The sequence below is a fragment of the Meriones unguiculatus genome, chromosome 19, assembly GCF_030254825.1.
Source record: "Meriones unguiculatus strain TT.TT164.6M chromosome 19, Bangor_MerUng_6.1, whole genome shotgun sequence".
In the NCBI taxonomy this organism is placed as follows: Eukaryota; Metazoa; Chordata; class Mammalia; order Rodentia; family Muridae; genus Meriones; species Meriones unguiculatus.
The window spans coordinates 50472922-50489444 of NC_083366.1; the positions used below are offsets into that span (position 1 = coordinate 50472922).

At 37.9% G+C, this 16523-nt stretch overlaps 1 protein-coding gene across 7 annotated transcripts in view; it reads left to right on the forward strand.

Moving 5' to 3' along the window:
* Prpf4b (pre-mRNA processing factor 4B) overlaps positions 1–15160 on the forward strand; it is a 32558-nt gene extending 17398 nt beyond the window's left edge. The window contains exons 8-20 of one of the 7 annotated variants that reach the window (XM_060372661.1): positions 1332–1422; positions 1968–2115; positions 3273–3410; positions 3940–4093; positions 8033–8147; positions 8766–8917; positions 9383–9469; positions 10452–11188; positions 11687–11732; positions 12241–12327; positions 12586–12658; positions 13106–13151; positions 14975–15160. In XM_060372661.1, the coding sequence (XP_060228644.1) occupies positions 1332–1422; positions 1968–2115; positions 3273–3410; positions 3940–4093; positions 8033–8147; positions 8766–8917; positions 9383–9469; positions 10452–10655 (1089 nt within the window). In that variant the 3' untranslated portion in view covers positions 10656–11188; positions 11687–11732; positions 12241–12327; ... (1 more) ...; positions 13106–13151; positions 14975–15160. Of the gene's footprint in view, positions 1–1331; positions 1423–1967; positions 2116–3272; positions 3411–3939; positions 4094–8032; positions 8148–8241; positions 8404–8765; positions 8918–9382; positions 9470–10451; positions 12328–12585; positions 12659–13105; positions 13152–14974 lie in introns of those variants that run through there. The other 6 variants (XM_060372664.1, XM_060372663.1, XM_060372659.1 and 3 more) reach the window with 6 other exon arrangements.
* The last annotated feature ends 1363 nt before the right edge of the window (positions 15161–16523 follow it).

Sequence of the window (16523 nt, forward strand, 5' to 3'; positions counted from 1 at the left end):
ACCTCAACACATGGACAGGAATATAAGTATGTATGGTACTTAGAGACCATGAGGGGTTAGTTAAGTGATCTTAGTCACTAGGGTTTTCTTTTCTTTTTTTTTTTTTTTTCTGTTTTTATTTTATTTTTGTTCTTGTTTTGCTGTAATGTTTCATCGGTGCCTTTTTATTAAAAGTCTTTTCTATAAACACACCTGAAAGTCTGAGGCCATTTTCAGTCTATATTTAAAGGGTCATAAGAAGAAATACAGGCTTTGGAAGAAATAAGAGGATAAATATGACAGGGAAAAATCAAAGTGAGGTAGGATAAACAGTGTATGAAACCTGGAAGACATTGTGATTGTTTCCAAAAATCTATAATGCGTCACATGGACCACAGCAGGCACATTAGAAGAGGATGAATTAAGAGAAGATAAATATATTGTTCCCATTGAAGTATCAGTACACATCATTTGCCTAGGTGATGCTGTGTTCCCTTTCTGTTACTGTAAGAAATACCTGGACAATTAACTTAGAAAGAGAAAAGAGTCCATAATCAGTTGGCTTTGCTGCATTGGGTCCATGAATAGGCAGCATGTCATGGCAAGAGCAGGTGGCAGTAAAATTGGTCAAGAAGAGGGAGAAAAGAGAAGAATTTTGGGTTTCAACAATCTCCTTTGATTTTCTACTAGGTGTCAGCTCTTTAAAAGATTCTATTGCCTTTCAGTAGTGCCAGCCTGGAAACCAGAAAGCCATTATCACAAAATGTGGGAGTGTGGGTTGGGGATGTTAAAAACAAAGTATAGCATTATTGCAGGATCTTCTGGGTATCATGGAGAATAATATGGAATAGGGTTCTTCATAAATACTAGATAGATGTTGTTATTTTTAATTTTCCACACAGGCTCAACCTAGTACAGCCAGTGAATATTACTACATTTCATGCCTGTGTGGTAAGGGTTCAAATGTCTCCATGGACAGGGAGGCAGAGAAGGAAATGATGGAAATCGGTAGGTAATGCTGGACACTGTGGTTGGTTAACAGAATTTCAGTCTGTAGGAGTTTCTCCAGTCTGTCTCACCAGCTAGTGGAAACTAGATCTGACTTTGAACATTTGTTTTTATTTTTAGTGCCCTAATCATACCCAAACACTTTTCGAAATTTTCCTTAAATATTTCTCCTATTACTAAGATATAAGACATTTTGATAATTATACCTTGGCTATCTTGAATTTGTGTAAGCAGTAGTAACCATCAACTAATTTAATAAAATGCTAGTTTTGCCATCTTTTTGTTACTAAGGAGGTACTTCCTTCATTCTCCTGGTAACCATTCAATTGCCTCCCTCATTTCAGAGTGCTCGTCTCCGTGCTGCTGGCATCGGGAAAGATTTCAAAGAGAATCCCAACCTTAGGGATAATTGGACAGATGCAGAAGGCTATTACCGTAAGTTTTTATTTCTCATCAATTTAAGATTCATGGTGCAGCTTCATAAACGCACAGTGCTCAATATAATCACAGTTGAACTCTATATAGAAAAGTATGGCACAGCCGGTCATGGAATATGAATTTTGTCATATTCCAGTCAGCAGCCCAGAAGCATTGCATATTAATTAAAGCAAGCTTAAATTTGTGTGTAGATTTTCAGCCATGAGTGAATCCTCTAGAGAAAGGGGTTTACCACTTGACCATCTTTATATTATAAGACAAAAGAAGCAACATACAAAGGAACTCAGGTGCCAGTCACTGAGTATTTGTCATGCAGTATTATAGCTGAAGACCCTTCAGTGAGCATATTTATAAAGTTGTCAGCAGTTGATAGGACCACTCTTTCGTGGTCCTAGAGTTGTCTGACACAGTCACACAGTTGCTTTTACATTCTGAAAGAAATGACTAACCAAGAGATTTGATCCGGTTTTTAAATGACTCAAGTGTGTTAACAACTTGATTTTATTTTTATAGTCAGACTTAATTTTTAAATTTGGTTTTAGGTGTGAACATCGGGGAAGTCCTAGATAAACGTTATAATGTGTATGGCTACACGGGCCAGGGTGTGTTCAGCAATGTTGTACGTGCCAGAGATAATGCAAGAGCCAATCAGGAAGTGGCTGTAAAGATCATCAGAAACAATGAACTCATGTAAGTTTAGAACTGAACCAAAACAGCAACACCAAAACACCCAGATAAGAATCTTAGTCAGTTGAGGTATTTAGAGAAGATTTTGACTAGAATTTTAAATTACAGCCATGTGTTACATGGGAGTTCTGTTACAGTGAACTCATTTCAGTACCTTCTCTGCGCCAGTATGTCCTTAGACCCCTTCCTTCTGTATCACCTAATGCCATCTTGTGCTGTGACAGCCTTAATCTAGAAAGGGGAAAGGAAAGTACATGGATTGTTACTGAGCATACAGCAGCCATCAAATCAAACTGATTCATTAGCTATAGATAGGAATTATTTTATCTTTTATCTCTCAGCTTTTTTCTTTCATAAGCATAAATAATTGCCATTCCTATATATTTTTTTTATGTATATTGTTGTTCTGCCTGTTTGTTATAACTGTATGAGGGTGTCAGATACCCTGGAACTGGCTGGGCGTGGTGTTGCACACTTGTAATACCAGCATTTGGGGAGGCAGAGGCAGGCAGATCTCTGAGTTTGAGGCCACCCTGGTCTGCAAAACCAGTCCAGGACAGCCAAGGCTACACAGAGAAACCCAGTCTCAAAAGAACAGAAAAACAAACAAACTTTCCTACTAGCAGATCCCCTGGACCTGGAATTACAGACATTTGTGCACTGCCCTGTGGGTGCTGCAAATTGAACCCAGGTCCTTTAGAAGAGCAGCCAGTGCTCCCAGCCAGTGAGCCGTATATCCAGCCACATTCCCATATATTTAAATCTGTATTACATACTAAAGTGGTGGTAGAGCCAGCTTTTCACTGCCCTTCAAATGTTAGAAATGTTACATATTTTTCTTAAAGCCTTTGATTGTCCTAAATTTTGAACAGTGTTTGATTGGGAACTCTAACCTTTTGTACTATAGACACTTTTAAGATGTACCTTATGACAATTTATAGTCAGGTTTTCATTAGTAAAGTTATACTTAGGGAGACATGTCTAATAGTTACATTCTTAGAAGAACCAAATAATAATTATATCAAGACACTTTGAGATTAAAAATTTTTTAATAAAAAAAATAACACTTAGGTACTTATGCACGTTTTCCATGGTATATCAGGCTGTTTCTAACAATGTTACTCCTAAATCCTTGCTTCTTTTTTTTTTTTTCATTGCAGGCAAAAGACAGGTTTAAAAGAACTGGAGTTCTTAAAAAAACTTAATGATGCTGATCCTGATGACAAGTTCCATTGCCTACGACTCTTCAGACACTTCTACCACAAACAGCATCTCTGTCTTGTATTTGAGCCTCTCAGGTAAAGTGTCAAGATCTGAACAAGTTGATATAGTTTATCTACCAGCCTCATTCTGGGAAAATGCAAGGGAGATTTGGGGAACTGCTTCGAATTTTCCTGTTAACTGTATTATCTTGAAAATCATTAATGTGTAAAACATAAACTGACTTCTGTTTTGGGTGACAGACAGAATAACCTCAGGTACCCTGCAGGTCAGCAGTCTGGTTCACAGAAGTAGAGTGGAAAGATAACAGTTTTACTTTCAGCAATATGGCTTCCTTCCAAGTTCTGTTTTCAGGTGAAGTAGGAGTTACTATGTAGCTCTTTCTTGGTTTATTTTGAAAATTGAGCTTTTTTGGGAAGCTGTATCATGGATATATTATTCTCTTATCTCAGTGCCAAGTAATTTATCAAGCATTGGGGATAAAGATTCTTAGTTATATAAATTTTATTTTGCACTTGATTTTACTTTATGCTTAAATATTTTTGCCTTTTGTATTTGTTTCTTAACCCCATTTTTTTGTTGTTGTTTTGTTTTCTCTCCTTAAAGTATGAATTTGCGGGAGGTGTTAAAGAAATATGGTAAAGATGTTGGTCTTCATATTAAAGCTGTAAGATCCTACAGTCAGCAGTTGTTCCTGGCATTGAAACTCCTTAAGAGATGCAATATCCTGCATGCAGATATCAAACCAGACAACATTCTGGTAAGTCACACACAGGCCACCTTGTGTGTGTGTCCATATCTTTTCCTGCTACCAAATAATAGGATTCTTGTTATACTGCAAAATAACATTTAATCTGTATATTAATTACTCATTATGACTGCCAAATTTTATCTTCATTTGAAATTGAGCCAGGAATTTCATAGAAAACTATGAAGAAAGAGAAAATGAATTGTTGTTCCTTTTTAAAATTTTGATTGATAGATTTATAGTATACAGTGACCCCAAAAACATGATGGTAATATTTCCTTAAATAGCTAAAGAAAGCTGTGCAGTGATGCATGTTGAAGTACACTCTGGTCTTTTAGACAATGAAAAAATTGCTCTCTTAGCAGCTATTTGGAATTCAGTTTAAAGGGTGCTTGGTTGGTTTTGTTTGGTATTTTGAGATATAGTATTGTTCTGTGGCAGCCTCAAGCTCACTGTTCCCTTGCCCCAGCTCCCCAAATCTCATGTTGATATGACAGGCACATGTTACTACACTTGGTTCCTGGTTTTGTTTTTCTTTTTTCTTCCCCTTTAAAACTGGCTTCTGGGAAGGAGAGGAAGACTTCCCTTATCAGTGGACTAGGGAAGGGTCATGGCTGGAGAAAGGGGAGGGAGAGGAGGATTGGGAGGGGAGGAGGGAGAAAGCTACAGGGGGGGATACAAAGTGAATAAATTGTAATTAATAAAAATTAAAAAAAAAAAACAACTGTCTTCTGGGGATCCAAACAAGCAAGGTTCAGCTTGGCTATGTATTGTTGAAAGGCCTTCCTTTGAAGTTGTGACTTCTCTTTTTAGTGATTGCTGGTGTGATGCAGTCATATTTCACAGTGTCTGATGTTTTTGAAATTTGGAGACGCATCATCATGGTGATAGCAGTAATGCACAAGCATAGCCCTCCCTTCCTTGGTCCCTTTTCTGTGGTAGTCACAGTCTGAAGCATATTCACAACTTGGTGAATTGCTTGATCATCTGCCAGTGATGTATTCTACAACATGTGTTTTCTTTCTTTTTTAATTTTTTTCCCCTTTTTATTTTTACTTTTAAGTGTGTGGGTGTTTGCCAGCATGTATGTATACATACTAGGTGAGTGCAGTACCCACAGGTTGCAGAAGAAGGCCAGATCCCTTCGGACTTGCAGATAGTTGTAAGCTGTCCTGTGTCTTCTAGGAGTCAAACATCTCCCCCACCCTGGTTCCTCTGGAAACACAAGCCAGTACTCTTACCAATTGAACTATCTCCCAGCACCCCTATTTTTGTTTGTTTGTTTAATGCATGCTTTTTTTTTTTTTAATTGGTTCGGAATAATGCTCCAGACGAAGAACCACATAGGTAATGTTTTCTTTACTGGGAACTCATGTTGGAGCTGAGACAAACTAATTTCTAAAGAGATTGTGACTGGGCAGGGGATATTGAAGCTTGGTGTTGGCGTGCTTGATACATGCATGAGACTTTATGTTCAGTCACCAGTACCGTACCCCTAAAATTGTAATCTCATCAAATTGAAATCACATTTATTTTGTGTGATTTTTCTGTAGGTGTACATGAATAAATGCACATGTGCACAAAGCTGTTTGCCCGTGTGTGAGCATATAGAGGCCAAAGGTCAGCATAGAATGACTTTCCTCTGTGTCCTCCATCTTATTTTTATGAGACAGTCTCTGACTGGATGTGGAGCTCACCCATTAGCTAGATTAACCAACCAGTGAAAGCCCTGAGAATGTCTTGTGTCCAGCCAACCTAGTGCTGACAATAGTAATAAATAGTAGGAGAGGTGCTCGCCACCACTCCCATTGCTTATGTGTGCACTTGGGATCTCAGCTCTGGTCCTCTTGAAAAGCCACAATTTTACCCACTGAGGCACACACACCATCTTTCTTAAAATAATTCCTTCTAGAGTGTTACATCAATTATGATGCACATACTGTAATGATACTTGGTTTGTGTTTATATCATATCATATATCATCTGTTTTATACAACTTAGAGGTAGGATTGCTAAGAAATTAGTGAAATGGTAGGTATATTGTCAGTGGATTATAAAATTGAGTAGCCAATTTATACTTATTTTTACTTCCTGTTGGTCTTTTGTGAAAAACAGCATACATAGAGAAAACACCCACAGTTTAGAAGATGATTACACAGCAAATACCTGTGCAGTGCTACAGCAGTAAAAGCTATTTGGCAGTGCCCTAGAAGCTTTTGTTTTTAGCACCTTTTTCTTTAATCCATGTTAGTTTAGATTTTCACATGAATTTGGGGAACTAAATATCCCTTCTTGGAACAGAAATAGCCCAGAGAATACCTGGAACTGATTTCCTTCCTGACAGTGAATGAAATGAATGCCTTTAGCCTGGTTTTAGCTACATTGTGGTTGATGTACAGCATTCCTCATGGGGAATAGACATTGCATAGCAAACTAAAGTGTGCATGAGGGTGAGGGCCCAAAACTACCCCAGCACCATGTAAAATCCCCACAGTCTGAGTGAGTGTAGATGCATTGTAACTAGCTTAGAAGTTCTCGTGATACATGGTTCCATCTTTTTTTCTGGTGTTACAACTTTTTCGGTAGTTGGATTGGTTTGGTTTTTTTGTTTGTTTGTTTTGTTTTTTGTTTTTGCTCCCCCCAACCCCCAAAACAGGGTTTCTCTGTGTAGCCTTGGCTGTCCTGGACTCCCTTTGTAGACTAGGCTGGCCTTAAACTCACAGAGCTCTGCCTGCTCTGCCTCCCAGAGTCGCTAGGGTTACAGGTGTGCACCACCATACCCAGCGTTTGTTTTTATATATATTTATCATTTTAAGACACCTTTCTACTGGTCTCCAAAGTAAAGAAAATTGGTGTTGATGTTGTGTTGTAGTTTTAAATAATTTTTTTGGCTGGGCTTGGTGCCTCATCCCTTTAATCTCAGTATTCAGAGGCAGGCAGACATTGTGAGTTCAAGGCCAGCCAGAGCTATATAGAGATTCTGCCTTGGACTGGGGCCAGGAACTATTATAACTTAATTCTCTGGATCCCAGTGACAGTCCAGTTTACACTGATTCCACTTTGTGATGATAACTACCCCTACCCCAGAGAGTGTTAGAGCTGTTTAAAATGTTGTCATGGGAGGGGAATGTTGGGCCAAGTTTAGGTCCCAACTTGGAATTTGTATATGTCTCTTTGAAGGAGGGAAGGGACTCTGGAATATGAATTATCCTCACTTGGTAATTCTGAACATGCTTCTGATTATGAGTGGCAACAGTCATGGGAGCAGCTCCAGTCTTTCTCAGCAGATGTCACTGTTACTGTGTATGTAGAAGTATTTACCAGTATTTACCATGGAAACAAGAACAAATGACTAATACAGATCTCATGTTTATCAGTCTGGTTAGATACATTTAACATTTTCTTGACTAATACTTTATACTGAAGCGATTTAATATTTTTTAGACTTAAAGTGATTGCAGAGTTTAAGGTGATGTAAACCAGGTAATCAGATAAAGAACCATGTAGTGTTAGCTAAGTGTCATCCTCTTTGCATTGCCACTGTGATTCTCTGGCAAATGGTAGTTGACTTAGACAGATTTTTTTTTTCAATTAATAAGTGTTCTTATGTTCTTTTAGAGAATAACTTGACTTTAGGTTTTCAAGGGAGGCTTAGAAATGCTTTGCCTCATGAAATGAGATTTTCATATCACTACCTAATTCTATATTAAATACCGATAAGTAAAATCAAATGTACTTGATATTCCCTCATATTTCCTCACGTCTTACTAGTTGTAATTAAATGTTGTATGAGCAGTTTTTCATAATTAGGAACATGTGTAATAGAAAATAAATTTTTAAATGAATGACTTGTTCTTAGTATTGTGGTGAACCTAAATTCTTAAAGGACAGTTTTAAATTGTCTGATTATTCCTGTCATGAATTGAATTTCCTTGAAAAAATGTTTTGCAGGTTAATGAATCAAAAACAATTTTAAAGCTCTGTGATTTTGGATCGGCTTCACATGTTGCAGACAATGACATAACGCCTTATCTTGTCAGTAGATTTTATCGTGCTCCGGAGATCAGTAAGTTTCTTAAGAGTGTCCCTGTCCCTGGGCCATCCTCTGTGGTGGAAGCAGCGTGTGTAATGTCTAAGCACTGTTTTCCATCACACTTCAGCAGCTGCACGAGTTCATTCATGAGGAAGGGAACCATAGCAAGTTCATCCTCCTCAGGTGGAATGAAGGTAGTTGTGGCAGGAGTCTTGATCATGTCGAGCAAGAGTAGCAAAACAGTTGTGGAAAACCCTCGACTTTAGAAGACTGCTCTTGATTGTTCAAGGTCTGATTATCACGTTTATGGATTGTGTGGGACCTTTGGTTTTTCTCTTCCTGTTGCCTGGGTTGAGGTTGACTAGCACCTCCAGCAAAGGTCAAAGGCAAAAGAAGGCATCTGTACTTGTCCCTCCAGCTCCTCTCCTCCCCATATTTTTAAACCTGTTGGCATTTTTTGTTGTTGTTTTGCTTTGTTTTTTGTTTTTTTAAAGTATATCTCTTTAAGAATTAGTGGGAAAGAACATGAAAGTAAACTACGCCATCATGGATGTGGCTATAGTCGAAGCTAAGGTAGTGCCCCCATTACTGGAAATGAAAACTAAGGAGTTGCTTATTCTTCATGTATTAAAGCCTCCATTTTGTTTTCAGTTATAGGTAAAAGCTATGACTATGGTATCGATATGTGGTCTGTAGGTTGTACCTTATATGAACTCTATACTGGAAAAATCTTATTTCCTGGCAAAACTAATAACCATATGTTGAAGCTCGCCATGGACCTCAAAGGAAAAATGCCAAATAAGGTAGGATAAGTTCCTTCTTGTAGACTTCCTATCACTCTCATGTAGACGTAGCTGTAAAATAACCTCTCAAAGGTGTGAATTGGTGGCTATGCTGACACCTTAGCTCCTTTCTTGTTGCAGGTGTTTTCGTTAAATGGTTCTCACCAGCCAAGAGCTATCAAAGGGAACTCCCTTTTCAGTAACAGGAAGGTGATGCCCTTTTTGATGAGAAAGATTGCAGCTGTGTGGAGACAGAATGGAAGGAACTGCATGTTGGTTGGTTGGTTAGTTGGTTAGCTAATTAGCATGTTGGGCTGCATTGGTCAGAACAGAGGGTAGCTGAGCACTGCAGACTTGAAAGTGCTTTGGGTTCTGAGCACTGCAAGAGGGTCCTAAATAATGTTTGGGTGAATTATTACCTAGAGTTGGTAATGTGACAGGCAAGCTTCGTAGTAGTTTCAAAGCCATTTTTTTCTTTGTTTTTAGATGATTCGGAAAGGTGTATTCAAAGATCAACATTTTGACCAAAATCTGAACTTCATGTACATAGAGGTTGATAAAGTGACAGAGAGGGTAAGTCTGGCTTATATGTGATGTAGTAGTTGTTGCTGTTTTGTCTTTGAAGTATGAGATTGAAATGGGGGTTCACACTAAGTAGGTCAGTGCTCTACCACTGTGCTAAATTCATGACACTATATGCTTTATTACCCATGAATTGAGTAATGTGTGCTGGGTGGAATTGTGATTATTTTTAAAATGGCAACAAAATATGCCATTCCATTTTGCTATTGATTTCTGAATAAAGTATATCAGGCTATGAAAATAATAAAGGGATTTAAAACATTTCTCTAAGGTGATAATAGTTCATGTGTGGGTCCTTGCCACCTCTCCCTTGGTCTGGTTTCCCATGTATCTTCTATATTGCTGTTGGAAGTTCTCTGTATATTTTGAGTTTTGCAGCAACAAGCCAAGGTCTTTATCATATGAACTCTGCCATCTTCGGCATTTTTCTTTTCCCTGTAAATCCACTCTTAGCCAAGAAGCCCAGGTTCAGGCAGCCTCGCTGCCTTTGCTCCCAGACTTCCTTGGGCTGAGTCATGTCCTGAGTGACCTCCTCTCCTCAACACCTTTATTCAGTATTGCTGACATATGCATTCTCTATCAGCCTTTCTGAAACCTACAGGCTGGAGTAAGAATTGCTAATGTTTGGCCTTCAATACCACAGCCTTGCTGTATCAGAGCACTGAGTAACATGTCCTGGTGTTGACATGGTTCCGACCATCTCCTGCCCCTGAAGAGTGAAGCCAAAGATAGCCCAGTTCAGGCAGCAGATGCTCGCTGCATTTTCATGGCTAATTTGGGGAGCTTTTCCATTTAAGTTTCTTGATTGCTCTTTGAAAAGATGTGGAGTATAAAGCCACATGAAAATTCCAAAACTGATTGATCATAAGTATTCCTGTTTATATATTAATATTTTGGTAGACAAAAAAAAAAACCAAAACAATGTCTGATTTACATGTAACTTAGAGCTATGCATTGTGAAAATCATTTTTAGGAGAAAGTTACTGTCATGAGCACCATTAATCCAACTAAGGACCTGTTGGCTGACTTGATTGGGTGCCAGCGACTTCCTGAAGATCAACGTAAAAAAGTGCACCAGCTAAAGGACTTGTTGGACCAGATCCTAATGTTGGACCCAGCTAAGCGAATTAGCATCAACCAGGCCCTGCAGCATGCATTCATCCAGGAAAAAATTTAAACGAGATGAAGAAACTCCAAGGGTTTGAGTAATTAAATACAAAGACTGAAGAAATTTCACAGCAGTTTATTATTAATGTATATAAACTTATAAATATTTCTGCAGCAAATTTGAGGAAGCATGATATATTTGAATTAACACCAAGGGTGATATTTCTTTTAGAAATGTTAGTTAATCTGTTTTGTGTCTTATGTGAAATTTCACTGTAGAAATGTTTTAATTGCCAAGACTGCACAAAATTACAGTGCTAATGTATATGGTTGCAGTTCACATAAAAGACAAAAAGCATCTGTTATGAGTAGCAGTGCTGGGTGGTTGACTTGTTTTTAGCAGACTTGGCTTCAGTTTGGTCTCAGATGCAATGGCCAGCATAAATGCTGTTTATATTCACGTTTTCCTAGGTGTGAGTGCAGGCCACAGCAGCATGCCCTTGGTGTAGTCAGTGCCGAAGGGAATCTGTTCCTTCTTGAGCCTGCCTGCAGGGATGTCTCCTCTTTTAAAGCAGGTTGTGTACAACATTCAGTACACTGAAGGTAAGCTAAACCATCAACATCACCAGTGTTTTAAGATGTTATTTTATTGGAATAATTGAAAATGAGGGATAGCTTTGTGGCAGAATTCCCTGCATGTGTGATAACTGATCTTGTTTATTTTTGGCATCGTAACTGTGGCATAGTTACAGTTTCTGTTCTGTTCATCACATTTAAAATTTGAAGCGTATGCACTTGATGGATAGAGCGCCTTCAGTGTACTGTTTCTTATTAACTTTAATTTTTTTAAATCAACTTGCTATAGACTTTATATACATTTTGTTAAATACAGTTCTTAGTGACATAGAAACTGCAGTTTTCATTTACTAATTAAAATGTTGAGGCCTACTTCTGAAAGTCCTCATATTTAAAAGATAGACAACATAATGAGATTTTTTAACTATTTGTATGTCATTTGGAGAGTGTACTGCTTTATGGTAAAAGTGTTTTTCATTTGTTCATTGTCTGCATTATTTGTGATCATGTTGTCTTTCAATACAGGCATAAACCTTCCACTCTTGAACAAAGCAGCTGCTTTTTAAAAGCGGTAATTGCTTCTTTACCTTTTATTTCTTTTGTAAATGAAGCTTTTCTTTAAAAATGTGACTTTAAAGTGTTGTCTATTGCATAAACAGTTGACACTCACTTACTGTAAAGAGAAGATTGTTCTACTGCATGGGAAGTGGACCATGCAGATTTCTGTATGTTCTCAGTATGCATCACTAGATAATAAAGTCTTTTGTGAACAAGGCATTGGTAGCCATTTTTAAAAGATTTTGTCTTCAGTGCTGGTAAGTCAGGTAAACTGTAAATAGTTAAAAGCAGTCTTTGTTTTCTCCTGAAAGTATTACCTGCTAATATATAACTCAGTATAGCCTGATTTTTAAATTTTGTTTTAATAATTAGGGTCTTAATTATTTCATCCAGAAAAAAATCCTTCAAATTTTGTCAGCTTTCAGTGTAGTGAGGTTATTCCTGTAGGTTATAGGGTATAACTCAGGATTTAACTAATGTTTCTGCTATTTTCTCACTTTTCCTTTTGATGGTGCGGAAAGAGAAAAAGGAAAGCGGGGCACAGGCCATTCGACGCCTTCTCCAAGGGGTCTGATTTGCTGAGACACCAGCTTCACCTTCTTAACAAGGTTATTTCTGACAGCATGTGTAGATAAACATTTAGCAACAATTTAAAACAAAATCATGTAAATCAACTTGGTTTTGCAACACAAAGGAATTTGTATTTTTAAAGTGGTAGAAGAGAAATTTCAAAGTCCTATGAAATATTTTCTGTTTGGGAGTGGGTAAACTTACTGCTTTTCTCCCTGAGGATTATGGAGAACAAAAAATTTTGGGGGTTTAAATAATATTTTTACATTGTAAATGGGATTTTTTTATTCACCCAGGCACCTAATCACAACAAGCATGCACATTTTGGTGCATTCAAGAATGGAATATCAGAATAGCAGCATTCTCCTGGTGGGTTATGCTCCATTTAAAGACATGAAATGAACTACACAGCCAGGAAGGTGATAGATGAGATAATAAGCCACCTAGGAACCTACACCCCGTCTCTTCATGGTTAGACTTACTAAAGTAAATACAAGGTGATTTTCATCTGCAGGTAGAGTGAAGCCTTTTAAATAAGGCATCACAGTGCAGCGTCCACCTTAATGATACGGGTAGTGATTTTCCCACCATAATTTACTTTATTTTGGTGCTAGTATGCTGCATATTCAAGTCTTTTGTAGTTGTTTTCACTCAAAATAGTTAATGCTTTGCTTCTGCTGATTTTCATGGCTTCATTTTATAGTTATTTAATAAGTTAATTTCCACTAGAAACAGTTCATCTTATGCCTTCAAAGCTGTTACTTGCTCTTTAAAAAAAAAAACAAAGTTGCTTGTTACTTGTTCTTTGTGTTTTAGGTGCAGCTCAGTGGAAGATGACGGCAGCCAGAAGACATGAGCCAAGGTTTCTGTCCCATAAAAGATCTTTTCAGTTCTCATTTAGTGTGTGTCTTAAGTTTTAGTTTGAGCATTATAATTTGGGTTTCATTGCTGTGGTATTTAGAGTAGTAGTACTGTTGTGCTCATCTGTAAAGTGCTTGTTTTTTATCATATTTTCTGCAGCTACACCCTCTAAAATAAAAATCAAGTTTAATCAGATAGTAAGCCCACACTTCATAGTTATCAAAATTGGGCTCTACAGGTCACTAAGAAAGCAAAAGCTGCCAAGTTACTGTACATTTGAAAGTAATCTGCAAGTTGGGTGTGTTGGCCACACCTGTAATCTCAGCACTGGGCTAGTGGAGGAGGAAGGATTTGAAGTTAAAGGTCTACCTGGCCTATATGACCCTCCCACACACACACACTTTTTTTTTTTCAATGCTTTAGCTTTACCAGTGCCTAAATTTTAAGAGTAGCCTAGAATTTTAATAAGCTGTTCAATTCCTTTAATAGCTGTACTTTGTCTTAGTCCTTCATGCCCAGCTTTTTAATGTCAAAGACTTCAAATAGTAATAGAGGACATGGGGGAGGTGAGAACATACTGTACTCTCAGTTCTCCCAACCTTGCAGGACCTTTGTAAACTGTATTAGTTATGCACTGCATTCTATTGGAGGTATTAACTGCTGAGGTGGAAGTTTGCATAGGACCACTGTTAGGGTGGGATCATTTGGTGAATGATCCTATTTAACAAACCTGTGTTCATCTTCCTGAGTAGCTGAATAGTTTTCAGATTAAACTGACATGAACTTTAGGCTTTCTATAGCAGAAATGACAAGTGATTATGAAGCTTGAGGTTCATAAAACTGTCTTCTGGAAAAAATTTAAAGCAGTTGTGTTTTTTTAGGAAATTAAAAATACCAAAATCCTGGATATTCTTGTAATCATTATATATACGGGTAGTCTATCCAGAGACCTCTTAACATTATTTGGGCAGTGCATGCACACACCTTGAGCCTTCAGAAAACTCGAAAACTCAAGCATTTTCTCTAAGGTTAGAGGAGGCATGGATGCTAGGTCTCTTGGGAGACTCTTTTCTCAAGGACTGTCAGAAGTGAGGGAGTTTGGCAATTCTGAATAGGAGCAGCATGTTATAAACAGCAACCTCAAGTATTTATATTTGTGCTGAAGTCCTGATTAACATCATTCTGTTTCTTCATTCCCAGTGGTTACTTTCTCAGGTGTTTTGTTTTAAAATAAAATTGTGTGTTGTGGTTTTTGTTTTGTTTTTTTTAATCTTACCATTGCAATTACCACCTTTTTTCCTAATGAGACTAAACTAAATACTCAGGACGTTTTTGGAATACAAAATGCATATTTTATGGTATGTAGCAGGGTTAGTTTAAATGTAGTGTTCTCATTTTTGGCCCCAGTTTTCTATTTCTCCTAGTCTGCTCTAGCAGCATAGGTAGAAATAAACTCTGAAATAAAACAAAAGAATTACATGCATTAATATTTAGATTTTTTTTATTTAGGGAATGAATGTTTATTTTTTGGCCAAGATTGTATATAATGAGATGTGATTATATAGTATGTGATTTCCCTTCTTATGACACCATTAGCAGTTGTACTAAGTAATTTTTTTTAGTATTGCCTGTGGCCATTATATATTCAACATGAATTTATTCTCCTACATAGTGTACTTATATAAAAATATAAATGTTCACTGCAAATCCATTTGTAATTTTTACATGCCAGTGAAGTATACAAAGTTGACTATAAAGTTTGGGTTTGGTTTTGGTTACTTGGAGGTATTGTGGCATCCTTACTTTCTCTTCTTCTGTATATAGGGTAAGGGACTGTGCTTCCGAAGAACCATTCCATTTAGTGATCAAGATACGGAAGCTGCTCTCAGAAAATGCTTGATGTGTATCCTAATTGTTCATAATACCGTTTGAGTTGTAACTTGTATTGTAGCAGCATATGATCCCAAACAACTTAATAGGAAGCTTAATAAAGTGTTCCTCTTGCTATCATATTGTCTACTGAAGTTTTCTTCATAGTCACCATTCTTACCTGGTATTATTTCTAAGCTCCTGTTTCACTAATGGCAGATGTGCTTTGAAAAGAACCTCTACTCAGACATGCTTGTTCATTAAATTTAAATGGGAATTGCAGAAGAGGGGCCTAAGAAGATGGCTCACTCAGTAAAGTGCTTGTCTTAAAAGCATGAGGACCCGAGTTCACCTTCCCAGCACCCACAATAAAAGCTGGACACTGGTTTGTTTCTGTACCCAGTGCTGCTGGGAGGGCAGACACAGGATACCCTCTGGACTTGCTGTCTTACAGAATTAGACCCTGCCTCAGAGATAAATTGGAAAGTAACATGGGAAGACACCCAGCATCAACCTTTGCCCTTTACATGTGTGAGCACGCAAATAAACATCCAAAAGTCTTCAGAGCGTTAGGTATAGTCCCTTGGCTCATTACTGTTGTCAGGTTATATAAAGTTATATTTGCCCTGTAATTATTAGGGTGCTATTACGTAACCTGCTGTCACAAATAATAAGACACAGACACCTGTTAGATTTATAATTGCCTTATTTACCTTGGACTGAGCAAGTATTTCCACCTATGCTATCAATAACCTCTCCATCCACCTCCCAGCCCCCATCCAATGCCATCTGCCTTAACCATTCCTTTCTGGGCTACCTTCCATTCGTAATCTTATAAATACTTGCTTATGTTTTTCATCTTCATGTTTTCTCCATCCTCACCATTCTTGGAATCTTTTTTTTCTGGCCCACAAGGTACCTTCTCCATACTAACACATCATGATATCCTCCCTCCTTCCTTCCTTCTTCCTATCTGTTTCCTATGATTCTCCTGAACCCAAAGCCAGGGAACCTTAGCCACGCCTATGCCCTGCCCAGGTTTTAGGCCATTTAACCAATCAGGAATAATGTCCTTGGCAGGCTTACACAACATGGATAGGGCAGTAAACAAATCTTGGGGGGGCAGTAATTAGCATCGAAATACAAGTATCAGCACAACCCCCAACAGCTGTGTGAAAACTAGACCTGTTGGACATTCTTACCCTTCAATTCTGTTTCCTCATTTTCTTTTAAGGAAATGTTTACAGCTTTTAAAAACAAGGAACAAATAAGTCTATAGTACATGCAGGATTGGGTGGTGTAGAAGAGTGAAGTGTGTTGATCTCAGCTGGGTTAGTTAAGGTAGAATTGAAGCTAACTAATCTCATTGGGTCTTGCTGTGGAACGGTCTAGCAGCAGAGGCTCCAAAGTGATTTTGTAAAGGTTCCTGTTGTAATTTTCTGTTTAGGCTGGCAGGAGGTTGAGGCTGCCTAGTGACCTGTGCTTAAGGAAACCATTTGAACCT